Source organism: Sapajus apella, unplaced genomic scaffold, assembly GCF_009761245.1.
Source record: "Sapajus apella isolate SASKATOON/1434 unplaced genomic scaffold, GSC_monkey_1.0 scaffold23, whole genome shotgun sequence".
Taxonomy (NCBI): Eukaryota; Metazoa; Chordata; class Mammalia; order Primates; family Cebidae; genus Sapajus; species Sapajus apella.
Genome location: NW_022436963.1, coordinates 35,546,376 through 35,573,673, shown reverse-complemented (window position 1 = coordinate 35,573,673; position 27,298 = coordinate 35,546,376). Strand labels below are relative to the sequence as shown.

General features: G+C 47.8%; 1 protein-coding gene and 1 long non-coding RNA gene across 4 annotated transcripts; both read right to left on the bottom strand.

The window, feature by feature from the left end:
• Nucleotides 1-1,098: 1,098 nt before the first annotated feature.
• On the bottom strand, nucleotides 1,099-27,269 carry CPNE9 (copine family member 9). 3 transcript variants are annotated; one of them, XM_032290596.1, is made up of 21 exons: nucleotides 27,017-27,269; nucleotides 26,466-26,506; nucleotides 26,298-26,344; nucleotides 26,111-26,214; nucleotides 25,611-25,647; nucleotides 25,392-25,394; nucleotides 25,068-25,144; nucleotides 18,797-18,860; nucleotides 18,573-18,676; nucleotides 18,307-18,411; nucleotides 16,678-16,719; nucleotides 16,274-16,349; nucleotides 16,119-16,172; nucleotides 15,617-15,678; nucleotides 14,471-14,517; nucleotides 13,362-13,543; nucleotides 12,970-13,097; nucleotides 5,266-5,368; nucleotides 4,269-4,326; nucleotides 3,853-3,926; nucleotides 1,099-1,501 (listed from the first exon to the last, which is right to left on the bottom strand). In XM_032290596.1, exons 1-21 carry the CDS (start codon nucleotides 27,082-27,084, stop codon nucleotides 1,316-1,318), a joined length of 1,662 nt encoding a protein of 553 aa, XP_032146487.1. In that variant the 5' UTR covers nucleotides 27,085-27,269; the 3' UTR covers nucleotides 1,099-1,315. The 3 variants fall into 3 exon arrangements, with proteins under 3 accessions (XP_032146487.1, XP_032146488.1, XP_032146489.1); XM_032290597.1 differs by lacking the exon at nucleotides 25,392-25,394; XM_032290598.1 differs by lacking the exons at nucleotides 18,797-18,860; nucleotides 25,392-25,394; nucleotides 25,611-25,647; ... (2 more) ...; nucleotides 26,466-26,506; nucleotides 27,017-27,269 and having other exon boundaries at nucleotides 25,068-25,138.
• Nucleotides 16,948-18,300, bottom strand: LOC116559572. Its single transcript, XR_004272517.1, has 2 exons — nucleotides 18,130-18,300; nucleotides 16,948-18,039 (listed from the first exon to the last, which is right to left on the bottom strand). It is a non-coding gene; the product is annotated as an uncharacterized LOC116559572 (long non-coding RNA).
• Nucleotides 27,270-27,298: the final 29 nt, after the last annotated feature.

Genomic DNA, 27,298 nt, shown 5'->3' with positions numbered 1-27,298 from the left:
GAGCTCGAAAATTCTATTGCTGGTTTTTGAGGGTTTCAGAGAACTTGGATGGCAGGGGAGACATCCTTAAACAATGCTTGTCCAGTTTTGTCATTAAAGAGGAGCATGAAAGGGTCTTCGAGGGTTCTGGGACAAAGCCCAAAGCATCTGAAAGCTTCTATCTTAATGCAAGCTTTTCATTTGACCCACTAAAATGTATGTTTTCTAAAAACCATCCCAATAAAATCGACATACCGGGAAGATGTTTGCTGATTAAGATCTTGGGATCTGAAGTCAAACTGATGAATTCTCTTAAACAAATGACTCATCCTCTCAGAGCCTCAGTTTCCTTATGTGTAAAGTGGGAATAATATATGGTACTTGTTCTCACACAGTTGTGAGAATTAAATGAGATGATGCTTGTAAATCACTTAGCCCACGGTTTGACATGTAGTGAATGTTCAAAGAAAATGTTAGCTGTTATCCAGATTAAAATAATTCAGAAGGCCGGGCTTGGTGGCTCACATCTGTAATCCCAGCATTTTGGGAGGCCGAGGCAGGCAGATCACCTGAGGGCGGGAGTTTGAGACCAACCTGACCAAATGGAGAAACCCTGTCACTACTAAAAATACAAAATTAGCCAAGTGTGGTGGTGGGTGCCTGTAATCCCAGCTACTCCAGAGGCTGAGGCAGGAGAATCGCTTGAACCCGGGAGGTGGAGATTGCGGTGAGCCAAGATCACTTCATTGCACTCCAGCCTGGGCAACAAGAGCGAAACTCCGTCTCAAAAATAATAATTCAGATGAAACAGATCAAAATAGAGTTATACAAAGTCATCTCCTTTAGATGTCAGGATTTGTTTGAGAATCTGGTGAAAAGTATGGGCCATGTGCAGGATCTGGATTTTATGAAAAAACAACTATGAGCCTCTCTCCTGGGGAAAAACATACAGAGTTTCACTTATTAAACTCTTTGCAGAATGTATGAAGAAGTGTTGGATGAACATGTTAGGTGGGGATGAACCTAGCTGAAGGCATCCTGGTTCCCTTCCTCTTGATGCGGCCCCAGGCCTTGGGTCCCATAGTCTTCCTTCCTTCCCCAAGACGCATGAAACAGAGGTGGAGTAAAGATCAGCTTTATTATTGGCATGAAGGCAGGGAGGTGTTGATAGTGCCAGGCCCTTCTGCAGGCAAGGAGGCAGAGGGCTTGTCAGCCAGCACTAATCCTCCAAGTTGGCCCTCCCAGTGAGGTCCAGGGTTCCAGGTGCTTCTGGCTTAAAGCAGAAGCAGTGGGTGAGCAGGTGAGCAGACTGTGAGGCATTGCATATGTGGAATCCTCAGGGCTGCTCTGGAGCTGGAGTCCGGCTGGGGTTGGCAGAGGGTGGGGGCCGAGGCTGGATGTCTCTGGTACGCATATAGGACAGCAGCTGCTCCGGGATCTCGGCCAGCACATCCTTGGCCAGTCGGGCCATGCTCAATACCTGGTTCCCCGACCGGTCAACATAGTCTCGGAATGGGACGAACTGGGTCAGGCACAGACAAGAAGATAAAAGCCATGACCAGGAGAGAGGCATGGGAGTGCAACAGGGAGGCTTCTTTTTTGATCCCCAACATCTCTCCAACTATCACAGTATCTCCCTCCCCACATCTTAAGCAGTTTTCTACATTTGCTGTCTCTCCACCAACTTTTTTTTCCACCTTTTATTCACCCTCAACCCATTCCAGTTTGGCTTCACATAGTCCATTGAAGCTGCTCTTGCTGATGTCGTCAGTGCCCCGTATTGCTAAATCAGTCCAGTGGACAGTAATTTTTAGTCCTCATCTTGTTTGACTTCTGTTTAGTTTTCCATTACATTTGACCATAATTCTTCTGGACGCATCCCACTCTTAACACCACACTCTTCTGGCTTCTTGCTTACCTTTCTTGAAGCTCCCCCCTCCCACCACCATTCCTCTGGGTCCGCTTGCTCTCTAAACCTGGTCCCTTCTCTCTCTCAGCTCTCTTCCTGGATGATTTCATACACATCTATGACTTTAAAAATTGTTCCCTGGAGGAAAGTAGAGCAGGCCAGGTAGTAGGGAGGGAGACTTGGAAAGGAGGGAGCAGGGGAGACAAGGGGCAGGGACCAGGGAGAAGGGATCCTGAGAACAGGAGGAGCCCGGAGAGATGGAGTTGGGGCAAGAAGGAAGAGGAGTCTGTGAGAAGGGGCTGGGAAAAGAGAGAGGACTAGGAGAGGGACTTGGGGAGAGGAGGAGAAGAAACGAGGTGTTGGGGGAGAGGAGCTGATAAGGGGAGAATTAAAAAAAATTCTGTTTCCTGATGACTGCCGAATTTATATATCTATCATGACCTCTTTTCAAAAAATTATGTTTTATTTTTATTTAATTTTGATTTTTCCTTTTGAGAAGGAGTTTCACTCTTGTTGCCCAGGCTGGAGTGCAATGTCACCATTTTGGCTCACCGCAACCTCCGCCTTTCAGGCTCAAGTGATTTTCTTGCCTCAGGCTCCCAAGTTGCTGGGATTACAGGCATGCACCACCACACCCAGCTAATTTTGTATTTTTAGTAGTAGAGACGGGGTTTCTCCATGTTGGTCAGGCTGGTCTCAAACTCCCGACCTCAGGTGATCCACCCACCTTAGGCTCCGAAAGTGCTGGGATTACAAGTGTGAGCCACCGAGCCCAGCCCCTTTTTTTTTTTTTTTTTTTTTAAATGTAGCAGAGATCAGGTCTTGCTATGTTGCCCAAGCTGGTCTCAAAACCCCTGGTCTCAAAGAGGTCCTCCTGTCTTGGCCTCCCAAAGTGCTGGGATTATAGGCATGAGCCGCCATGCTTGGGCTCATCCCTGACCTCTTTTTAAAGTCCAGAGCCACATATTTAGTTGCCCGTATTACCTCTCCATTCAGTTGTCACGGATACTTGGAACCCAATGTATGTATGTTCATAACTGAATTCTAGCTCTTTCTGCCAAATCTCCTCCTCTAGCTTTCTCCTTCCCAGCAAATGGGATGTCATTCACCCAGTTGCTTAAGCTAGAATACTGAGTCATCCTTGAAGCCTTCCTCATTCCCCATCATCATCTAATCATCAGGTCTTGTAACATTTTCTTCTTAAATATCTTTTGAATCCGCCACTTTCTCTCCCTCCCCACTGTTTCCAGCCAGATCTCTGTCACCTCCCCTCTACTACTTCAAAGGCTTCCTCATTAATGGGTCTACCTGCCTTCTCTCTTGCCTTGCTGCTGTCCACCTTCCATGCAGCAGCTAGAGAGATCCTTTAAAAATGCAAGTCTGACCATCTCACTATCCTATGTAAAATCCTTTAAGAGCTTTTCAATTCTTTTATAACAAACCCCCAAATTTAGCCTCCCTTCTCACACTTAACCTGCTACCCTAGCTTCTGCTTTTTCATCGATCGGGCCAGTTCTTCTGAGCCTCAGAGCCTTCTCACATGCTGCTCCTCTCCCTATAATGCTTATCCCCTCCCTTAGGTCTCAGCAAGCTAAATAACCCTTTCCTGACTACTGTACCTATGTTAGGTCCCTGTTACAGGCTCTCACAGTGGCATTTGCTATTCCTCTGGAGTACTTATCACAATCAAATGAGATATTTATTTGTGTGATTATTTATTGTTAATTGCCTCCACTAGAGGGCAGGAGCCTTGGGGATCTCCCAACCTACACCATGGATGTACCAAGGTTGCAGCAACCTTCCTATTTGTCAAAAAGAATGTGTTCAAGGAATGAGAAAGGATGAAAGAGTGACAGGGAAGAAAGTAGGAGACTGAGAAGGTAACAAGTGTGAGTGGCTCCCAATTTAGCCTCTTCTTCTCACTGTGCCTCTCAGCTCCACAATCTCTCCCAGGTCAGGTCTACCTGAACGATGTCCCGCTCTGCGTAGCGTCCTCTAGAGGACACGCGCACATCATCACCGTCCAACTCTTCCATTGCTGCAGAAAAGACACCCCTCAGCTCAATGGCCTCTCCAGCATACCCCATGCTTCCCCTTCCCTTTGAGCTCCCCTTTGGAGTCATCAGGAGAATGCTTAATGCTAGTGTTCAAGTCCTATGCCTTCCACGAAGTCCATCCTCTCAGAACCCCCGGGGGAAGTATTAGTATCATCAGCCTTGGTTCTGATAAGGAAGCAGGTTCAAAGAAGGTCTGTGACTTGGTCAAGGCCCCACAGGGGTATCTACCTTGTCTCTTCTGTGAGGCAGGCCCAAGTACCCGACCCCTTCCCACTTTTCTCCTCAGTTCTTAGTCCCATTCAGGGACACCCCATCGTACTCACCCTCAAACATGGCCGGTCCTACACCGACGATAATGATAGACATGGGCAGTGAGGAGGCCTGTGGGGGAAAGAGGGTGAACCGTTGGGGCAAGCAGCCATCACCAGGGAGGTAACTATTAGGAGAAAATTCTCCATGTATGTGTGTCATGGTTCTGCACATCTTGCAAGCAGAGGCATTGATTCTCTCTGACCCAGACTACTTTTTCAAGGATGTTTCTATATCAGTCAGCCTTGAAATATTCAGTATTGCCGGGTGCGGTGGCTCACGCCTGTAATCCCAGCACTTTGGGAGGCCAAGGTGGGCGGATCACGAGGTCAGGAGTTCGAGACCAGCCTGACCAACATAGTAAAACCCTGTCTCTACCAAAAATACAAAAAATTAGCCGGGCATGGTGGTGGGCGCCTGTAATCTCAGCTTCTCAGGAGGCTGAGGCAGGAGAATCACTTGAACCCGGGAGGTGGAGGTTGCAGTGAGCCAAGATCGCACCATTGCACTCCAGCCTGGGCGACAGAGCGAGACTTTGTCTCAAGAAAAACAAACAAACAAACAAAACAAAAAAAGAAAGATTCAGTATGTTCCTCTAGAGCAGAGGGCATATTTGCTTACTGTCCAACATAGTTTTAAAAAAAGGTCTCACTGGAGACCTTTGGAACAAAAGGCAAGCATGCTTACTGTCCATTATAAAAGACTCAAATTCCCTATGCTCAGGGTTCCTCTTCTGTAATGCAACCCACAGTGGCTGCAAGTGTCATCTGTCCCTCTTCACATCATCCAGTGGGAACCAGGACTTAGAGAATTCAAGCAAATGCTAATACTCCAGCTACTGCTTTTGCTGGAAATCAAAGTCCTCTGTTTCTAATCCAAGAGTCCTGTGTCTTCTGCCAGCATCCATGAAACTGGCAGGTTAACTTGTTATCTTGCAAGGAGGATAAAATCTTAACCTCTTCACAGTATTAACATTACTCCTCCCTGCCAAGCCCTCCTCCTCAGACTCACGCTGACGATGGCCTCCTTGGTCTGCGTCATGTCAGAGATGACCCCATCAGTGATGATAAGCAGAACATAGTACTGGGAACCATCAGAGATCTTGGCTGCAGCCCTGCATGAGAGGCCAAATCAGAATCCAGCTGAAAGCCAGACAGGCCAAAGGAACACCTTACCTCCAAAGCTTCCACAGCCAGTGGTGGACAGTGGGAGCTTCTGAAACCCATGCTCCTTCCCGAGACCTGGCAGCCTGCCCCTGCCTCTGCCTGCCTCCCTTTCTCTCTCTTTCTCTCTCTCTCTCTCTCTCTCTCTCTCTCTCTCTGTGTGTGTGTGTGTGTGTGTGTGTGTGTGTGTGTGTGTGCGCGCGTGTGTGTGTGTATGTGTGTGTGTATTTTTGAGACAGAGTCTCACCCTGTTGTCCAGATTGGAGTGCAGTGGTGTGGTCTCAACTCACTGCAACTTCCGCCTACCCCAGGCTCAGGTGATCCTCCTGCCTCAGCCTCCAGAGTAGCTGGGACTACAGGCATGCGCCACCACGCCTGGCTGACTTTTGTATTTTTAGTAGAGATGGGGTTTTACCATGTTAGCCAGGCTGGTCTCAAACTCCTGACCTCAAGTGATCTGTCCGCCTCAGCCTCCCAAAGTGCTGGGATTACAAGCATGAGCCACCACGCCTGGTCTGCCTTCAGTAATATTTATTGAGCACTTACTATGGTAGGTACTGAAAATACATGAGGAGAAAAAAATAAATCCCTCCCAGCCCTCTGGAGTGAGGCAGACATTAATCCAAGAATCACACAAAAAGGTGTAAAATTACCACTGTGATGAGTGCTGTGATGGAAGGGACACTGCTATGACAGGGTACAAGGGGGGATCCTGGCCGGGTGCAGTGGCTCACACCTGTAATCCCAGCACTTTGGGAGGCCAAGGCGGATGGATCACTTGAGGGCAGGGGTTCAAGACCAGCCTAGCCAACATGGTGAGATCCTGTCTCTATGAAAAATACAAAAATTAGTCGGGCACCATGGTGGATGCCTGTAGTCCCAGCTACTCAGGAGGCTGAGGAAGGAGAATTGCTTGAACCCAGCAGGCAGAGGTTGCAGTAAGCCCGGATCACACCACTGCACTCCAGCCTGGGGGACACAGCAAGACTCCATCTCAAAAAAAAAAAAAAGTAAATAAAAAGAGGGGACCCTGATGTGACCCAGAAAGTCAGTGAAGGCTTCTTTAAGAAAGTGATGTTTGAGGATAGAGAGGCTAAGTGAAGGAGGAGAGGGATCTTTCTAGGAAGAGGGAACAGCAAGGACAAAGGCGCTGTCTTGGGACTAAAGGACAACTCCCCTGTCTGGAGGACAGAAATTGAGGGAAGCAGACTGGGCCATGTGGCTGAGGGAGCATAGAGCTTAGACCCCACAGAGATTTATCAACCCCTGGCAAGATTTTGATGTGTATACATGAGCAAGAGCAAAGACTGAAGGCTTCCTTGCTTCCCTGTCTCTCCTATTTATTCTCTCTCCCTTCTTCCCTCTGCTGACCACATGTCATTGCCTGGGCTGCTGGGTCCCATGCAGTCCTCCCTCAGCCAGTCTAATAGCTGCTTCCAGAGCTCCTTTTCCTGCTCTCACTAGTCTTTGAATCCAAGATTGTTTTTCATCTGAAAATGACTGCAGAAGTCATTGAGTCCAGTCCCTTTATTTTGCATATTTGAAAAAAAAAAAAAAAAAGACCTAGAGAGGGCACAAAGGCGGTGGCAGACACTGGTCTCTTGACTTCCAGTCTCCAGGCCTGTGTGGATTGGAAAGGATGGAGCTATGCTGTCCAATAAGGTAGCCTTAGCTGCATGTGGCTATTGAAATTTAAATTAAATAGAGTTAAACATGCAGTTCCTTTGTCACCCTAGCTACTTTCAAGTGCTTCATATCTATACGTGGCTGGTGAATACGATATTGGCCAGCATAGATACAGAACATTTCCATCATTGCAGAAAGTGCTATTGGACGGTGCTGTATTGAAACCTGATCTCAAAATGTGAGGAGAGGCATGGAGAGGTTGTAGAATTATAAAATAGCTTTGGGGACAGGTAGGGTGGCTCACACCTGTAATCCTAGCACTTTGGGAGGCTAAGGCAGGAGGATCACTTGAGGCCAAGAGTTTGGGAACAGCCTGGGCAACATAATGAGACCTGGTCTCTACAAAAAAATTTTAAATTAGCGGGCTTGGTGGCACATGCCTATAGTCTCAGCTATTCGGGAGGCTGAGGCAGGAGGATTGCATGAGCCCAGTGAGCCATGATTACACCACTGCACTCCAGTCTGGGAGACAGAGTAAGACCCCAACTAAAATAAAAATAAAAATAGGCCGGGCATGGCAGCTCACCCCTGTAATTCCAGCACTTTGGGAGGCTGAGGTGGGCGGATCATGAGGTCAGGAGATCAAGACCATCCTGGCCAACATGATGAAACCCCGTCTCTACTAAAAATACAAAAATTATCTGGGTGTGGCAGCGTGTGCCTGTAGTCCCAGCTATTTGGGAGGCTGAGGCAGGAGAATTGCTTGAACCCGGGAGGCAGAGGCTGCAGTAAGCTGAGATCTCACTACTGTACTCCAGCCTGGGTGACAGAGGAAGACTCTTGTCTCAAAAAATAAATTAATTAAATAAAGTAATTTTGGCTCAGTTTGCCTAGGCTGAGTGGGAATGGGTCATGATTCTCTCTTTTTTTGAGACAGTCTCACTCTGTTGCCCAGGTTCAAGCAATTCTCCTGCCTCAGCCTCCTGATTAGCTGGGATTACAGGTGCTCACCATCACGCCTGGCTAATTTTTATATATTTAGCAGGGACAGTGTTTTACCATGTTGTCCATGCTGGTCTTGAACTCCTAACCTCATTTTTCAGGTCTTAGGCTAGATGTTACATCCTCAAAGCCTAACCTCAATGCATTTTAGTAGTTTAAACCTCTCTCTCCGCTAGAACAGTATCCTATTCTCTGCTGCCTGCTCAGCACCCAGCTTGGTGCCTGATACACATTAGGTATGCAATTGGTATTTGCGAAATGAGTAAGTGACAGGAAAAGGTACCAAGCCAGGTCTCTGAGCAGGCTGGGGCCAGAATTCAGGCTGAGGCTGAGGCTGCCTTGGCCTCCCAAAGTGCTGGGATTATAGTCATGAGCCACCACACCCAGCCAGCCACCATGCCTGGCCATGACCCTCCTTTACATCACCTACTCACTTCCTGAATTCTGGCCCCAGCCTCCTCAGAGACCTGGCTTGGTACCTTTTCCTGTCACTTACTCATTTCGCAAATACCAATTGCATACCTAATGTGTATCAGGCACCAAGCTGGGTGCTGAGCAGGCAGCAGAGAATAGGATACTGTTCTAGGGGAGAGAGAGGTTTAAACTACTAAAATGCATTGAGGTTAGGCTTTGAGGATGTAACATCTAACCTAAGACCTGAAAAATGAGTTGGATTTAGCCAGGTGGTGATGGGGGGTAGGGTGGGGTGATGGGGATGGGAAGGTAAAGGGAAAAGTATTCCAGAGAGAGAGAATGGCAAGTGCAAACTACAAGGAATTGCATGTAGAACTATAGCAGAGAAAGCTGGACCTGGTGGCTCACATCTGAAATCTCAGTGCTTCGGGAGGCTGAGATTGGAGGATCCCTTGAGCCCAGGAGTTTGAGACCAGCTCGGCAACATAGGGAGACCCTGTCTCTACAAAAAATAACAAAATTAGCCTGGCATGGTGGCATGCACCTGTGGTCTTAGCTATTTGGAACGCTGAGGTGGGAGGGAGGATAGCTTGAGACAAGGAGTTCAAAGCTGCTGTGAGCTATAATGGTACCACTGCACTTCAGTCTGGGTGACAGAGTGAGACCCTGTCTCTTAAAAAAAAAAAATGGGTGCAGTGGTTTATGCCTGTAATCCTAGCACTTTGGGAGGCCAAGGTGGGTAGATCACAAGGTCAGGAGTTTAAGACCAGGCTGGCCAAGATAGTGAAACACCATCTCTACTAAAAAGACAAAAATTAGCTGGGCGTGGTGGCAGGCACCTGTAATCCCAGCTACTCAGGATGCTGAGGCAGGGAATTGGTTGAACCTGGGAGGCAGAGGTTGCAGTGAGCCAAGATCGCGCCACCGCACTCCAGCCTGGGTGACAGAGTGAGACTCTGTCTCAAAAAAAAAAAAAAAAAAGAAGAAGAAGAACTATAGAAGAGAAGGGACAGTGGACATCATGGAAGGGTTTGGGGGCACAGGGGGTATATCTTTGGTTCCCTGTAGATGCCTTGCATTCTCAAGGCTATTTTGATCTGGAAGTTAGCTGAGAAAATGGGTGAATGGCCAGGGGGGGCCAATCAGTGCCTCACTTGGCTGCAGAGTGGGGAACAATGGAGTCCTTTGTGATCATCAGAATCACAGCTGCACACTTGACATACATGATCTAATTTAATCCTCACTGCCATTCTATAAGGTAGGCACTTTAAAAATTCCTATTTTTAGGGCTGGGCACAGTGGCTCATGCCTGTAATCCCAGCACTTTGGGAGGCCAAGGGGGTGGATCACCTGTGAGGAGTTCAAGACCAGCCTGGCCTACATCTGGCAAAACTCCATCTCTACTAGAAATACAAAAATTAGCCAGGCATGATGGCAGGTGCCTGTAATCCCAGCAACTCATGGGGTTGAGGCAGGAGAGTTGCTTGAACCTGGGAGGTGGAGATTGCAGTGAGCCGAGATCACACCACTGCACTCCAGCCTGGGTGACAGAGCAAGACTCCATCTCAGAAAAAAAAGTTCCTATTTTTAAAATGAGGAAACTGAAGCTTAGAGACATTAGGTAGCATCCCCAAGGGGTTAAAAGCTGGGGTCCAAGCCCATGCTGATCAGCTGAGCCTAAAGCTGGAGTTCTTCCTTCTCTCACTGTCCATCCTAAGCCCATTCTCTGGATAGTCCTCTGTATACACTGCACACTCTAGTCTTATTAAACTCTTCAGTGTTTCATGAACTTGCTCCTTCATGCCTCTGTTTTTCACATGCCATTCCTTCTACCAGGCCTACTCTGCTTCTGTTTCACTGATAAAGTCCATTTCATCCTCTAGACCCAGCTGAGCAGTCCCCTTTATGGTACTGGAGCCTATACCCTTCCCCCTCTCTCTAGGATACTGCCTCACCCACCAAGATGGGCTGTCTGCTCCTCTAAGTGGGTTCTCACTGCATGATCTGCTGGATAAAGCGAGATGACTATAACTACACTTAAGACACCTTTTTTCCCTAAATTAAACATGGATGCAATGTGAGAAGAATATAAAATTTGCATGAATTTTTAAGATGAAATACAGAAACTTCAAAGACGTTTTCAGCCTGACTGCTTTCGGCTATGCCCCCAGATTCCCCCAGAGGGACACTGTCACTTGCCTTTGCCGACAGGCTACTTGCTAGAAAAGTCTGGGAAGCTCTGGTCTACAGAAGGTAATGATTTATTTATATTTCTGTCTCCTGCACCAAGGCAGGAGCTCCCAAGGGCAGGGACTAGATCTGATTCATCTGTGAATCTTCAGTGCCCCAGCAGAGAACTGAGCACACAGCAAATGCCCTTTGAATAGTAATAATGATAATAATAGTAACGGTAATAGCAAACACCTAGAGTACTTATGATGTTCTAGGTGCTTGACGTATATTAATTAGTCCTCACAACAACCCTATGAAGTAGATATTGTTATTTTCCTCATTTTACAAATAAGGAATGAGGCACAGAGAGGTTAAGAGTCTTGGACCAAAGCCACAGCTGGCGAGTGATAGAACCGGTGTGTTAACTTGGGTAGTCTGGCTCCAGAGCCCACACTCATGGCACATTGCCCTTTTACTGAATGTTTACTAAATGAATGAATGAATTTTGAATTAGTGTAGTTGCATAAGATAATATTTAAGAAGTATGCTTAATAAAAAATATGCTCACGTTCTAGTATTAGTGAAAAAAAAACAGTAGTGAAATGTTATATGTATAATAATTTGAGTATAGTTGTGGATTCATAGGAAAAAGAACTGTATTACATCCACATTCCATGGGCAGTATTCAGGGTGATTTCTTGATTTCTCTACTGAAATTTTCTACAGTTAATATTAAAGAATCTATTATCATTACTACAAATTAGAAAATAAACAAATCTACTAGAATTAATACCTAAGTTATGAAGTAATCTGTACAACAAACGCCCATGTGTCAAGTTTACCTATGTAGCACATGTACCCCTGAACTTAAAAGTTAAAAAAAAAAATAAATCTTTGCTAGGGAAAAAAGTCTATGGACATATAAATCTCACTGAAATCCTTCCACTTCTATTCCCTTTTTGTTTCATCTTTTTACCTCTAAGCTTTCTGAGGTGGTTTGTGTTAGCTGGGTTTCTTCTGTTTACTATAAAGTGGAGTTTGCTTATTTTTGATTCAGTCAAATAATGTTTTTCTTTTTTAAGGTCAAGCAGAGCTTGTCTTATTTATGTTTATTGACATACATTTGGTTTTATTTCTGTCATTTCATAAATTTGTTTTAAATTTATTTTAATACCCTCTTTGGTTTTTTAAGTCATTTGATATATGATCTGGGTTTTCTTTGCTTTGTTTATTTTTATTCTGAAAATTTGGACAGTCACTCTTCAAGTTTTTAACCTACCATTTATTGAGCACGTACCATGGGCCAGACACTGTGCTAATACTTCTTACACTTTTATCTAATTTTAACCTTGCAATAACTCTGTAAGGAAGCTGCTGTTGTCATCCATTATTACACCACCTTACAGAGATGAAGTGGATGCTTAAAGAGGCTAAGTTGCTTAAGGTCACATGGTTAGTGAGTGGTGGAGCTAGGATCACATTCAGGTCTGATGCTAAAACTTAGGTCTTCACCACTGTGCTGTAGGCTCTTCTCTCTCTTACCCAAACTCAAGGGCTGTGTTGTCATTCCTAAGCTGTGGGGTTAGGGTAATTTGCTGATATCCTTTCTGCCCCATAATAAGGTACAGTCATCCCTCAGTATCCACAGGGGATTAGTTCCAGGACCCCTGTGGATACCAAGCTCCTCAGATGCTCAAGTTTGTTAGATAAAATGGTGTAGTATTTGCGTATAACTTATAAACAACCTCCTGTATATTTTACTTGTTTAATTTAAATTTTTAATTTTGAAAAAATGAGCCAGGCGTGGTGGCTTACGCCTGTAATCCCAGCACTTTGGGAGGCTGAGGCGGGTGGATCACCTGAGGTTAGGAGTTCAAGACCAGCCTGGCCAACATGGTAAAGCCCCGTCTTTCCTAAAAACACAAAAATGAGCTGAGCGTGGTGGTGTGTGCCTGTAATCCCTGCTATTTGGGAGGGTGAGGCAAGAGAAGTGCTTGAACCTGGGAGGCGGAGGTTGCAGTGAGCCGAAATCATGCCACTGCACTCCAGCCTGGCAACAGAGTGAGACTGTCTCAAAAGAAAAAAGGAAAAAAAAAGAGAGAGAGAGAGAGATGGGGTCTCACTATATTGCCCAGGTTGGTCTTGAACTCCTAGGTTCAAGTGATCCTCCTGCCTCAGTCTCCCAAAGTGTTGGGATTTCAGGTGTGAGCCACCGTGTCTGGCCTTTCCTGTATACTTTAAATCATTCTAAATTACTTAGAGTGCTCCTGACTATCCTTGGGGAGAGAGTCCCTTATGTGGGTCCCCTCATTTCCCCACCCCCACCCAGTTTCCTTACCTGGCCACTTGGTTGATGACAGGAGCAAAGTAGGTGGGCCCATAGAGCTGCACTGTGCGCAGGCTCTGGAAATAGCTCTCCAGCACACCCTCAATGCCTGCACAGTTGGGGTCCTCATCATTGTTGTTCTGTCAAAGAATAACCCCTGCTAGGCTGAGCCCATGCAGGGTACACCCAGGAGTGCTCTGATCCCAGTTCACTCCTTCCATTTTCCATCAGTCCCTTTCATGCTCCCCTCCAAACCCAGCCCTGCTCCACTCCCTGCTCTGCAATTCTCTCATAGCTTCCTGTTCCTCTGCATGCCCTTTGAAGAAATGTAAACAGAACAAAATCATCAACTTGGGTGGGCCAGATGCCAGGGAATGGAGGGTAGGCTCTGGCCCATACCATACCAGGGGGAACTGGTGGGAGATCCGTCCCTCTGGGGGCAGCTTGGCCCCAAAGCCATAAGCTGGGAAGAGCTTGTCGCTGTCATAGTCCTGGATGATCTCTCCCACTGCCTTGAGCGCCATGGCATAGGCACTGAGCTGGTAGGGACTCATGTAGTGCAGGGAGGTAGGCTGCAGAGGATTCCCTGTAGGGGCACAGGAACCCCAGCCTCATGATCATTGGATCATCCATCTGTTCACCTGCTTATCTTTGTGTGCATTCATTCACCTATATCCATTTATCTGCCCTCTACCCATGCCCTCCCTCCTTATTTTACCCAATCATCCATTTGTTCATTTATCCATCTGTCCACCCACCCATCCCTATACCTATTTATCCATTTACCTACCTACCCACACATCCATCCACCCATCTACCTGGTTATAGATCTATATTTAAGTCTACTTATGCATCTTTATCCACTAATCTCTCCATTCTCTTATACAGCTATCCACTTACCCACTCATCCATCCATCTGTCCATCCATCCACCTACCCACTCACTTGTCTACTTGCCATTTTTCTTCATTTGCCATCCAGTTATATAGCAATATTATTTTATCCATCCAGCTAGCCAGCCCTCTATGTTCCATTCATTCTCTTGTCTATTCTCATACGGATCCATCCACTCATGCATTTCCCCTAGCTAATTACTTGTTATTTCCCCAACTTAAACTTTGGTCCATTTGTCCACCCACATACCCATCCATGCATCTACTTGTCTAACCTATTATACTTACTCACCAACCCATCTACCCACTCCATTTCTTCATGGATCTATGCATCCATTCATGACTCACCACCTATTCACTTATCCATATCTCCTTATACCCCCTTTCTCTCTCATCCATGAGTCTACCCACCCACCTGTTGAGCTATCTATCCTTTCAACCTTCTATGATTCATCTACTCATCTATTTTTCTACACTCTATTTTCCTGGCTGGGTTTTGCCTAAGTTTGGGCTTCTTGGGTAGGTAAACTCTTATCCCTAGGTAAGAATCCAGACCACTTCCTAATGACTCCCTTAGATGTCCCTTCCCACCTCCCCCTTGTTCCCTCATTCATGCCTCACCATTGGAAGCTGTGAAGTCAATAGCTACTGTGAAGTTCAGCTGTGTCCTGTTGGGGAAGCAGATGAGTTGAGGGGTGAGGAACTAATAATTATTACATCACTATTTCTCAAACAACAATGTACATATGGATCACCTGGGGCTCACGTTAAAAGGCAGATTCTGATCCAGATGGTCTGGGTAGGGTCTAACAAACTCCCAAGTAATGCTGATGCTGCTGGCTCATGGACCACACTTCAGGTAGCCGAATTAAATGTCTACTGTGTGGCAAGTGTATTAAATGTCATTTAATTTAACCCTTACTATAGCCCTGAAGTAGTAATTAATATCCCCATTTGGCTGGGTGCGGTGGCTCATCCCTGGTGGATAATACCAGCACTATGGGAGGCCGAGGTGGGCGGATCACCTGAGGTTGGGAGTGCAAGACTAGCCTGATCAACATGGAGAAACCCTGTCTCTAATGAAAATACAAAAAATTAACCGAGCGTGCTGGCGCATGCCTATAATCCCAGCTACTCTGGAGGCTGAGGCAGGAGAATCACTTGAACCTGGGAGGCAGAGGTTGTGGTGAGCCGAGATCTCGTTATTGCACTGCAGCCTGAGCAACAAGAACGAAACTCCTCTCTCTTTTTTTTCTTTATTTTTTATTTTATTTTATCATCCAGCCCAAAATGTCAGAAACTCCATCTCAAAAAAAAAAAAAAAAAAAAAAATCCCCATTTTACATAAGAGAAAAGTGAAGTGCAGAGAAGCAAAGTACCTTTCCCAGGTCTGCCTGCCTCCTCCAGACCAAGCAGAATATCCCCTATAGTCTGCTTGGTTTTCCCACTCTCTCTACCTTTCCCTCTTGCCTGACTATAACTTTGTTTGGGCTCCAATTAGGTTACTGGGGCCACCAATGAAGACCACTGGTCTGGGAGCCATCTTCCCAGGAGGAGCTGAAAGCTAAGAATGAAAGGCAGCCCCATGAAGGGAACTAAGAGGAGTAGTATTTTGCATTTTACAGAGCACTTTGTAGTTGGCCAAGTGTTTTAAAATTTATCTCCATGTCACTAGGCCCTGACCATGCATAAATAAGAAACCTGGGGCTCAGAACTGGGAGTAATTTATTGTCAGGCTTTCAGCCCAGAGTTTGGCCTGTGACTCACCCTCCCTTGATGTAATCAACAAAAGTGAATTCAGAGTCCACAGAGAAGGAGAGCAGCGTCACCTGTGGGACAAAATAGGCAGCCCTGTTACTTTGGAAAAGGCAGTCGGGGTGGCGGAAGGGAGTGAGGCACATGGGGTTTTGGAAGGAGGCACGTGATGGGAGGCAAATGATTCCACCCGCTCCCCCAGCCAGCCCCACCCTGTTCAACTTCCCACAGGGAAAAAAGGGGAAGCTATCAGAAACATAGTTGGCTTTCCAAAAGTATATTAAATTGGGAAATGCAACTTATTTTTTCTTTCATTCTGCAAAAGAGTAAAATCTGAAAAATTTCCTGAGAAAAAAACAAAGAAAAAGTTAAGTGGTGCTCCTTGTGGCTAACATTACTATTCCAAGTAATCTGTGCCCACTGTCCTGCCTTGCCCTCAACATTTGTCATGCTATGTCAGTGGGGACAGACACGGAAGGATCCAGGGAGGGCTGCAGCTCCAGGGAGCACTCACAGTTCCCGAGTTGACATATTTCTTCTTCTTACATTTCTTCCGAGGGTTAAGGACCTAAGTGGAGGTAACAGTGATGATAAGAAACAAAGAGAGGTCCAGACTGAGCACACTGGGATGGAGGGCCTGGGTGACCTGGGCAAGGCTGGAATGCTCACCTCATATACTGTGAACTGGTTCTGGGCCTTGCTCAGCTCCCGGTAGCTGGTAGTGAACTCACCAATGAAATCGTGGCTGCAATGAGGTAGGCATGGCTAAACAGCAGCTGCTGCTGGTTTGGAACCAGACCTGAAACCAATCTTTTATTCCTCCTATCCTAAGCCCCTACTTAGGCTGCAGGGCACTAGTGCTGGGGCCAGAAGGGAGGCCAAACATAGGGAAAAATGGGAAGAGACAGTGTCCGAGAGACAATGGGGGGATCAGTTTTACCCAAGACACTGGTGTTTATCGTCACCTTTCCTGGCTCCCAAAGCTACTTTGGGGTTCTCAGTGAATGTACAACATATTATTGAGAACTGCTTGGGTCAAGTACAGGAGAAGGGACCATGTGGGGCAGTTCTACCTTCCATCCCGGTCCCAGTCGTACACATCAATCTTCACTGTTCTGAAATGTAGGAGATAAACATATGCTGAGTGTGTATGATAAACCCCAGAGACACCTCATACACTTAACCATACACATATCACCTCCCCATCCACCAATTCGTCTTTCCATTAACTTGTTCATCTTTAAACCTACCTCCCATCCCATCCTGTCTTATTCATTCATTAATCCATGCCTGTACCCAACCATCTACCCCTATTAATACTACTGCTGTTAGTACCACGAGTACTTTTTTTTGTTTGGTTGTTTTTTTTTTTACCACTCTGAGCTTTACTGTATTCCAGGCATTGTTCTCAGCACATTCACAGACTGTCTCGTTTAACTTAACAATCACCCTATGTAAAGTAAGTACCATTATTCTTATTTTGGGATAAAGAAATTGAGATTAAAAAAAAAAAAAGTAATTTGGCTAAGATCCCGTAGCTAGTAAATGACTGAACTGAGATTTAAACTCAGGCATCCTGATTCCAAAGACTTTGTTCTTAACTGTCATGCCTAAATCATTCTGCATGTCTACCTACCAGTGTATCAGCCCATCCAACCGTCTATCTATCCATCTAGCTACCTATTTACCCATACATTTGCCAGTCCAATTTCCTATCAGTTCATCTCTTTAGCCACCTAGCTATACGTTTAGCCATTCATTGACTCACTGAGGCATGCAAGCATCCATCTGTCTGTCTATTCATCTACCCAACTATATAACATCTATCCATCTGGTTATCCACTCATCAGCATAGCCATTCATCTACTCATCTATGTGCCCATCCATTCTTCCAGCCTCCCACCTACCATCTACCTTTATATTACCCATTTACTCACTCATTTGGTTTGCCTATCCATCTACTTTATACCCATCTATCAACTAATTCACCCACAAATCCATCCATTCATCCATTTTCCATCTATTCACCTATCCAACCATCAATCCGCTTGTCACTCTACCTATCTTTTTGTATTCCTCCTGCTTTTCCATTCATCTTCCTGCCTCCCCAGTCATCCATCAAACTCTCATTTATTCATTTATCACCCACCCACTCATCCATCAGCTCATCCATCTGTTAATCACCCATCATCTGTATATCCACAAATCCACCCATCAGTCCAATTATCCATTCATCTGCTATCCATTCATTTATCTGCCCTTCTGCCCACCCACCAATTCACTTATATATCCATCCACATACATATCCAGCCATTCACCAGTTTACCTATCCAACAATCCATTCATGTATCTGCTTATTATTTGTTCATCTCCCCTTTCATCTACTTTCCACCTACTATTCCATCCATCAGTTGATCCATCCCTGGGTAGTCCACCTATCCATCTGTGTGGCTCAGTTGATCCATCCCTGGGTAGTCCACCTATCCATCTGTGTGGCTCAGTTGATCCATCCCTGGGTAGTCCACCTATCCATCTGTGTGGCTATTCATCTGCCTCTCCTTCCACCCAACCTCATGTCCCAAACTGTCTCACTGAGCAGGACCATCCAATGCTATTAGGATACTTCTACTATTATTCTTGGGCCCAGGAACTCCACTGGCATGTCCTTGGCTCCTTACTCCCCAGCTTATGCTGAAGCCAACCTGTCATAGTCTCCATTGCACAGAGCCCGCACAGGGATGCTGAAGGGCTGCCACACAGGATTTAGCGTGTTTTTCACAACCTCTGTCTTGTGGCAGATGGTGAACCTGGAGGAGAGTGGGAGGGATTGGTATAATTTATCTCGTGACCAGGGGTAGGACTGAATCCAGAGACAGAGCCCGATGCTCTCAGAGATTCCTGAGATCCCCCATTTGTGAAGCACATGTCCCCCACCCCCAGTCTAAGAGTCCTGATGGCAGTGACTCACGTGCCATCTTCATTGCTCCTGTAGAACACAAGGAAGGGGTCTGATTTCCCAAAGAAGTCCTTCTTGTCCAGCTTGTTTGCACACAGCTGCATAGTGGCAATGTCCTAGGGATGGATGAAGTTCGGCTGGTGACATCCAAATTGCCCATAGCCTTCAGACAGTCCATTAAAGGGCTTATGGGGAGAGAAGGGAGCTCCTGGGTCTAGCATGTGGCCCTTACTGACCCGACAATTGCTAAGCTCTTCTGCAGTCAGCAGTATGGTCCCACACTTCTTGCCTGGTACACCCCTGGAAGCAGAAAAAGCCTCTTAGTGAGAGGAGGGAGGGTAGGCAACAAGGACTGAGTCTAGTCTGGGGTTAGGTGGGCCAGGGGATTCAGTCCCTTCTGTCTTGAATGCCTTCTGGTGAGGAAGGCCCTCACTTTGACTGGGTGGGGTCTATAAAAAGGGCTCAGACCAGCTTAGGTGAACATCTTACAACAGTAGTGTGAGAAAGACATGGGATTTAGAGTCAGTGGATTTTGTGATTGTTAAGCTGTGTGACCCTGGGCAAGTTATTTCCCATTCCTCGGCCTTAGTTTTTTTCTCTGTGAAATGGGAATAATGATGACTTGTCAGGGCTGTGAAGAGATCTGAATGGGTGCATGGAAGGAAAAGCAACTCGTAAGCTTTACAGATATGAGCTGGTTTTACTCTTCAAAGCAGACTCTGGTTCCTACTATATGCCGGGTGCTGTGATAGATACGAATTGGGCAATTGGCACTCTCCAGCTCTGCTAGACTGCCTGCAGGGAGCTTTGGGGGCAGGGGGAGGTGGAATGTCAAAGCCAATAGATAAGCAGAGTGGGTTGTAGCGATGCTGAATAAGGGAGAAGAAGTTCTGTCCAGAGCCAGGAACAAAAGGGCGGTTTGTTAGGTCAAAGCTGATGTGCTTTCTGAAGACCATGGAGAGGGAGATTTTAAAGACAAGGGGACCTTATCCTTTCCTGATCCTAGAAGGAGCACTTCCATGTGCTTGAACAATGCATACAAGGACCCCTATTCCCAGCAGTAAGAGACCTTGTTGATAGGGGCCTGCAAACCCTGATTCCCAAAGGGATCCGAAATGTGGCAGAGAGAAAACTAGGGTCCTGGGTCCCAGTACTGGCTCTAACTTGCTATGTGATTTTCCCTATCCTTAGAATGAGAGCTGAACTATTTCTTTTTTTTTTTTTTTTTTTTTTTTTTACCCGGTCTAAAACATCCTTTTATAGCAGAGTTGAACTATTTCTTTGGCTCCTTTGGTCTTTGACTCTTTGTGCTTTACAAAGTGGGACTTTGATGAGGATAGGGACTATTCGCCTACAGCTGGGCATGGTGGCTCACACCCGTAATCCCACCACTTTAGGAGGCTGAGGCAGGTGGATTACCTGAGGTCAGGAGTTCGAGACTAGCCTGACCAATATGGTGAAAGCCCGTCTCTACTAAAAGTACCAAAAAAATTAGTCAGGCATGGTGTCGGGCACCTGTAATCCCAGCTACGTGGGAGGCTGAGGCTGGAGAATCACTTGAACCCAGGAAGCAGAGTTTGTAGTGGGCTGATCAAGTTCTTGCACTCCAGCTTGGCCAACGGAGTGAGACTCCATCTCAAAATAAATAAATAAATAAATGGATAATTTGCCTGAACATCTGGGACCAACAAATTGTTGATCCTGTTGCCTTCTTACTGTTCTTGGCCTCCTTGATGTTCTCCCTTACCACCTTATCCATCCAGTGTGAATTCCAGTCAGTGATTATAATAGTCATTCCCTTGCATCCTGTGTATTTTCCCCTTCTCTCAATTTTTTTTTTAAGAGTTGGGGTCTCAGGCCGGGTGTGGTGGCTCATGCTTTAATCCCAGCACTTCGGGAGGCCGAAGAAGGTGGATCACCTGAGGTCAGGAGTTTGAGATCAGCCTGACCAACATGGAGAAACCCTGTCTCTATAAAAACAAAATTAGCTGGGCATGGTGGCACATGCCTGTAATCCCAGCTACTCGGGAGGCTGAGGCAGGAAAATCATTTGAAACCAGGAGGTGGAGGTTGTCGTGAGCTGAGATCATGCCATTGCACTCCAACCTGGGTAAGAAGAGTGAAACTCTGTCTCAAAAAAAAAAAAAAAAAAGAGTTGGGGTCTCACCCTGTTACCCAGGCTGGAGTACAGTGGCACAATCATAGCTCACTGAAGCCTCAAACTCCTGGACTCAAGAGATGCTCCCACATCAGCCTCTCAAGTAGCTGAGACTACAGGTGCACAACACTACACCTGGCTAAGTTTTTAATTTTTACTTTTGTAGAGACAAGATCTGGCTATGTTGCCCAGACTGGTCTTGAACACTCTGGCCTCAAGAGAGCCTCCTGCCTCAACCTCCCAAAGCGCGTGGATTACAGGCATGAGCCACGGGCCCAACGTTTTCTCTCACTTTCGCTATACTTACTTGGCAGAACCACAGCTGTAATTAAGCCTAACTCTGCCTAACCCATACTGCACCTATGAAACTGAACAAGGCCAGACAAAAACACGCCATTATGTGAACTTGTGTCATTTTAAATGCATGACTGTGGACCTCAAGAGGATCCTTAATGCTGCCTCAGAGTCATACTGTACATCCTGAGACCCTTCACTCTCCAGTTCTGGTAGATGGCAGTTTCACTCCTCCTTTCTCCTCAACCCCTAAAACCTCCTCCCCCATCCTTATTCTCAGCCAGTGACCTTGTTTCCTACTCACTGACAAAATTGAAGCAACCAGAAGAGAATGTCCACCCACCATGACACCTACGCTGCCACCAGTATCTTCACCCACACAAGTGTGACTCCTACAGTTGCTATAAATGAACTGTCCTGTGCCTATTTATCCTTCCACCGTGTACTACATTTCATACTGTCTTGTCTGAACAAGAAAATCACTTCAGTAATGTTCACCTCTTTCTATTACATCAAGTTTTCAGTTTCTACTCGGGCATTCCCATCAATATGTAAATGTGGTATAATTTTGGAGAGATGGAGTCTCACTATGTTGCCCAGGCTGCTCCTGTACTCCTGGGCTCAAGTGATCCTCTCACCTCAGCCTTCAGAGTAGCTGGGATTGTACTACACCTGGCCAGTGTGGTATAATTTGTCTCATGTTAAATTTTTTTTTTTTTTTTTCAGAAGGCGTCTCGATTTGTCACCCAGGCTGGAGTGCAATGGTGTTATCTTGGCTCACTGCAACCTCTGCCTCCTGGGTTCAAGCGATTCTCCTGCCTCAGCCTCCCTAGTAGCTGAGATTACAGGCACACTCCACCACGCCCAGCTAATTTTTATATTTTTAGTAGACATGGGGTTTCACCATGTTAGCCAGGCTGGTCTTGAACTCCTGACCTCAGATGATCCGACTGCCTCGGCCTCCTAAAGACCCGGCATAGTGGCTCACATCTGTAATCCCAGCACTTTAGGAGGCCGAGGCAGCTGGATCACCTGAGGTCAGGAGTGAGCCACCAGGTCTGGCCTTGTGTTAAAAAATTATAAACTTACTCTTGACCTCACTTCCTGCTTCAGCCACATCTCCTTTCCTTTTCTCTCTCTCTTTTTTTTTTTTCTTTTCTTTTTTGAAACAGAATCTGCCTCTGTTGCGCAGGCTGGAGTACAGTAGCACAATCTTGGCTCACTGCAACCTCCTGCTTCTGGGTTCAAGCGATTGTTCTGCCTCAGCCTTCTGAGTAGCTGGGATTACAAGGGTGCACCACCACTCCCAGCTAATTTTTTTGTATTTTTAGTGGAGGTGGGATTTCACCATGTTGGCCGGGCTGGTCTGGAACTCCGGACCTCAAGTGAACCACCCTCCTCGGCTTCCCAAAGTGCTAGGATTACAGGTGTGAGCCACGGTGCCTGGTCACACATCTCCTTTTCTCTTCTCCGCTTTGCTGTAAAACTCCTTGGAAGATTTCTTGACTCCCATCCTCTTCTTCCGTTCTCTTCACCTCCGCCTCTCCTTCAAAACTATGCTTGTAAGAGTCACCAGGGACTGGGTGCGGTGGTCACACCTGTAATCCCAGTGCTTTGGGAGGCGGGCGGATCACCTGAGGTCAGGAGTTTGAGACCAGCCTGATCAACATGGTGAAACCCTGTCTCTACTAAAAATACAAAAATTAGCTGGACTTGGTGGTGGGTGCCTGTAATCCTAGCTACTCAGAAGCCTGAGACAGGAGAATCGCTTAAACTGGGAGGTGGAGGTTGCAGTGCTGAGATCGCGTCATTGCACTCCAGCCTGGGCAACAAAGAGTGAAACTACGTTCAAAAAAAAAAAAAAGAGTCACCAGGGATTTTCATCTTGCTAAATGCAATGGCCAATTCCCATTCCTCATCTGAGCTGCAGCAGCATTTGATGTGGTTGGTAACTCTCTCCTTGATACCCTTTTCTTTGCTTCCATGATGACATCAGCCTCTCTTGCTTCTCCTCCAACTTCATTAATTGCTCCTTCTCAGTCTTCTTTTCCAGGTCCAATTTGTGGACCCTCAGTCTTTGGTTCTCTCTCTCTAGTCTCTCTCTCTCTCTTTGTTTCTCCTGTCATTCCTTCCCTCCTTTGGTGATCTCATCTAATAGCATAGATTTAAAGTTAACATCTAAGGCCGGGCTCAGTGGCTCATGTCTGTAATCCCAGCACTTTGGGAGGCCAAGGCAGGAGGACCACTTGATGACAAGAGTTCAAGACCAGCCTGATCAACACAGTGAGGCCCCCTGTCTCTACAAAAAATAATTTAAAAATTAGCTGGGCCTGCTGGCATCCACCTGTAGTCCCAGCTACTTGGCTACTTGGGAGGCTTCACTGTGAGTATTCCTTGAGCCCAGGAACTTGAGCTGGGCTATCATTTTCACCAGGAAAGTGAGCTATCATTGCACCATTGCACTCCAGCCTGGGCTGCAGAGTAAGAGCCTGTCTGGAAGATAACAACAACAAAACCAGCATCCGAGACTCATTTGATACCTCCACTTGGATGTCTAACGTTTTATAGGTTTATGAAACATAAAATTCAATATGTCAGACTGAACTCTTGATTGAATTCGTCCCCCAACTTGCTTCTCCTTCACATGCTTTTTTTGTTTTTTTTTTTTTTTTTTCCAGAGGCAGAGTCTCACTCTGTCACCCAGCTTGGGGTGTCACCCAAGCTTGAGCCCAGGAATTCAAATTCCTGGGCTCAAGTGATGCTCCCACCTCAGCCTCCTGAGTAGCTGGGACTACAGGTGCATATCACCATGTCTGGGTCTCCATTGTTTTTTTTTTCCCCACTATTCTCACCTGGTGTCAATTCCATCTTTCCTGTAGTTCAGGCCAAAGACCTTGGTATTGCCCTCAACTCCTCTTTTCCTCCCACATTCCTATTCAATCTATCAGGAACCTGTTAGCTCCACCTTTAAAATATATCCTGAATCTGACCACTTCTCCCCTCCTTCACTGGTAGCATCCTGGATTACTGCCAGAGTTTTCTCATTGGCTCTCTTCTTCTACCTTTGGCCACCCAAGGTTTATTCTGAACCCCACCACTAGCACCATCCTTTGCAAGCAGTTATATCATGTCACTCCTCTGCTCAGAGCCCTCCAGTGACTCCCATTTCAGAGTAAAGGTGGGAGTCCACTGCAAGGCCCTGTTAGTTCTCCAACCCCACTTCCTCCTGCCTCCCAGTCACCTGGCTCCAGTCACACTGGCCTCCTTTCTGTTCTTTGAATGCACAGGCTTTTGCACTGGCAGTTTCCTCTGCCCGGAGATTTCTTCCTCCATATGTCTGTACCATTTACTCCCTCACCTCCCCAGGTTGTTGATCCAAAGTTACCTGTCCAAGACCTATTCAACCACACTGTTGAATCCTGCACCTCCCACTCACCCAGCATTTCCAGTTCCCCTTATTCTGCTCTACTGATCCCTTTCCCCATAGCAGTTAATATTGTCTAATCTATTATGTAATTTACTTATGTCTATTTTGTACTGTCCTCCCCCCTACAACTAGAGTATCAGCCCCCTGAGGACAAGAACCTTTGTTTTGTTCACCATTGCAAGCTAGTCTCCTTTAGGAGTGGCTGACATAGGGTAGGTATACATAGTGTTTGTGGAATGGATGAAGCCCTGGTGCCTAGAACAGGGTGTGGCATATAAAACATGCTAATGCATATTTAATGAGTGGATGTAATAGAAATTCCTGTGGATTTGATTTAGTCCAGGGGAGCTTCCCTGTGGAGAGGGGCTTGGAAATGGACCTTAAAGGTTGAATCACGCTTAGAAAAAGAGTGAGGAGAAAGACAGAGAAAGAGAAAGAGGACATATCAGGCCTAAGACTGACTTGGGCAGAGCCTTGGAGATTGGATTTTCCTACGAGGGTGATGGGAGCCAGTGCTGTCCTGACCAGGGGGAATCCCAGCCTCCACTACTATCAGTCAGTGGCATCCTTGGGAAGGAGAATTTGGAAGCCTCCACCCCACTCCCACACCACTTCTCATTCAGCTTACGTGAGGGTTCGCTCTACGCGGCTGCCCTGGCCTCCAATCACCTCTCCCAGGGCCAGGAACGCTTGTCCCAGGAAATCCTATGCAGGACAAAGAGTCAGTGAGACTAGAAGCTCTGTGAGTGCTGAGTCCCAGCCCAACCCTGGTGATGCTCTTGCCCAGGACCAGGCCAGTTCCCAGGCGGGTGAGTGGTGCAGGAGCCACCGCCCAGCATGGGCTTTAAAGGAGGGGGTGTGAAAGAAGGGGTCTGCAGCAATCACTGCCTTGTGGTGGGTCATCAGTCTAAGCCTGTGTCCCCAGCCTCTGCCCAGCCCCATTCAGACTCACCTTCTGCAAGTCCCAGCAGTGGCAGCCAAGAAGGAAGAGGAACAGTGAGTGGGGGGCACAGGCAGGACACTCAGGCAGGAGGAGAGGGAGCAGGAGGGTGGGTTGGGGGCCTGAAGAAGATGGGGTCTTGTCGAGGGTTACAAGGAGTTCTAAGGGTCTTTTAACACATCTAAGCACCTCCTGTGCACTCTGCCAACCCTCGAGGAAACGCTTGCTCACCGTTTTGGAGATGTTGGTTTTGGAGTCCACGTTGTACCTAAGGAAAAGAGTGGAACTGGTGTGGGGTGGGGCTGGCGGGGGGAGAGGCTGGAAAGGGGTCGGGCACCGAGTCTTGGTGAACATTTTGGGTGGAGGAATGGGTAGCTGTCGACCTGAATTCAGCTTTGGTCTCCTTTAGGGCAGGAGTCAGGGTGGAAGAGGGTCAAACCTGGGCCGAGGCCAAGTCAGGGGCTGCTGGGGGCAGCGTCCTCTGGAAGGGGTCGGGCCTGAAGTGGAGCGGCGATAGGAGCAGAGTGGTGGGTGGGGCCAGAGCAGGGGGACAGAACTGGACCACTTGTCACTGACGGGCAGGGCTCAGACTAGAGGGGGCCCTTCAGAATGGGAGGGAGGCCTGGGGGAAGAACCAGGCCGGGAGGCGAGGCGGGGGTGGGGCCAGCCAGAATTCCGGGTGGATCCAGGTCGAGGGGCGGGCCAAGACAGAATTCCGGGCGGGGCCTCACACATCGAAGCGCAGATTTTGCTTTTCCTCAAAGAAATAGTCGAGGATGAATTTGCGCACGAAGTCTGGGTTCAGCGTGTTATCGATCACCTCGGTCCGTCCGAACTGGGCAGGGGGGTGGAGGGTCAGCGTGGGACGTGCAGTCCCGGGCGCGGCCCTGGGCCGGGAGAGGGGGCTCTGGGACTCACCTCCCGCCACTCCTGGCTGGCCTGGCTCTGCGTGTAAAGCACCACCACTGCAGGTGGGGGCGGGGAGGGAAGGACGTCAGGTCGGCTCGCACCCCTTGCCCCTACTCCACCCGCCCCTGAGTCGCGCCCAGACCCCAAGTTCCCCCTCCCGGTCCTGGAGCCGCCTACTGGGGTCGGACTTGGAGAAGGTATCAAGGTCTAGCAGGTTCCTAGAGAAAAGCAACAGACAGATAGAGAGTGGATCATCCTGGAGCCCGCTGCCTCGAGTCGGCTCTGAGCCTGGCACTGAGGGGCGGCATAGGGCTCGCGGCGAACCTCTGTCCCTCATGACTACCCCCAGCTGGGGTCCGTGCTGTCAGCACTCTGGACAGCACCGGAAATCGCTGTCCAGGAACCATGGCTCTACCCGCTGGACGCGAACGCACCCACACTGCCTCCAAGGGCCCAGGAAAGAGGGTTCGCCCCAGAACTTTGTCCTCCTGGGGCTGAGCTCCTACTGGGTACCTGCGACCCACTCCCGAACCCACAGGCTGAGCCCTCTTTTGCAGGGTGGGGCTGCCCAAGATCCCCCCCTTCTCGATCCCACCAGCGACTCCCGTCATCAGCTGTGATTTTCCAGCCAATTACACCTCTCCCCCGGGGTCTAGCCCCTGCCCGGGCTGAGCCCCGGGGATGGGGCTATGCCAGTGCCTAAGCCCTCCCCAGCGCGGCCCGCTCACCGGCAGGACACGGTAATTTCAATCTTGGTGGCCGGGACGCTGCGCTCGGAGGCTCCGCCGAGAGACATGGCTGGTCGGGCGACCCGAGCCGCAGGAGGCTGCGAGACCAGGGCTGCCGGAGCTAGGGGCGACGGCAGCGGCGGGGCCGGCCCATGTGGCTCGGCGACGGCGGCGGCAGTGGCTGCACTCCCTCTAGCCCTGCGTGCGCTCCCGCCGCTCGCGCCCTGACAGTGGCCGCCGGCGGCAGCGGCTCCAGATGGCAGCACAGCCCCGCCCGGCCCT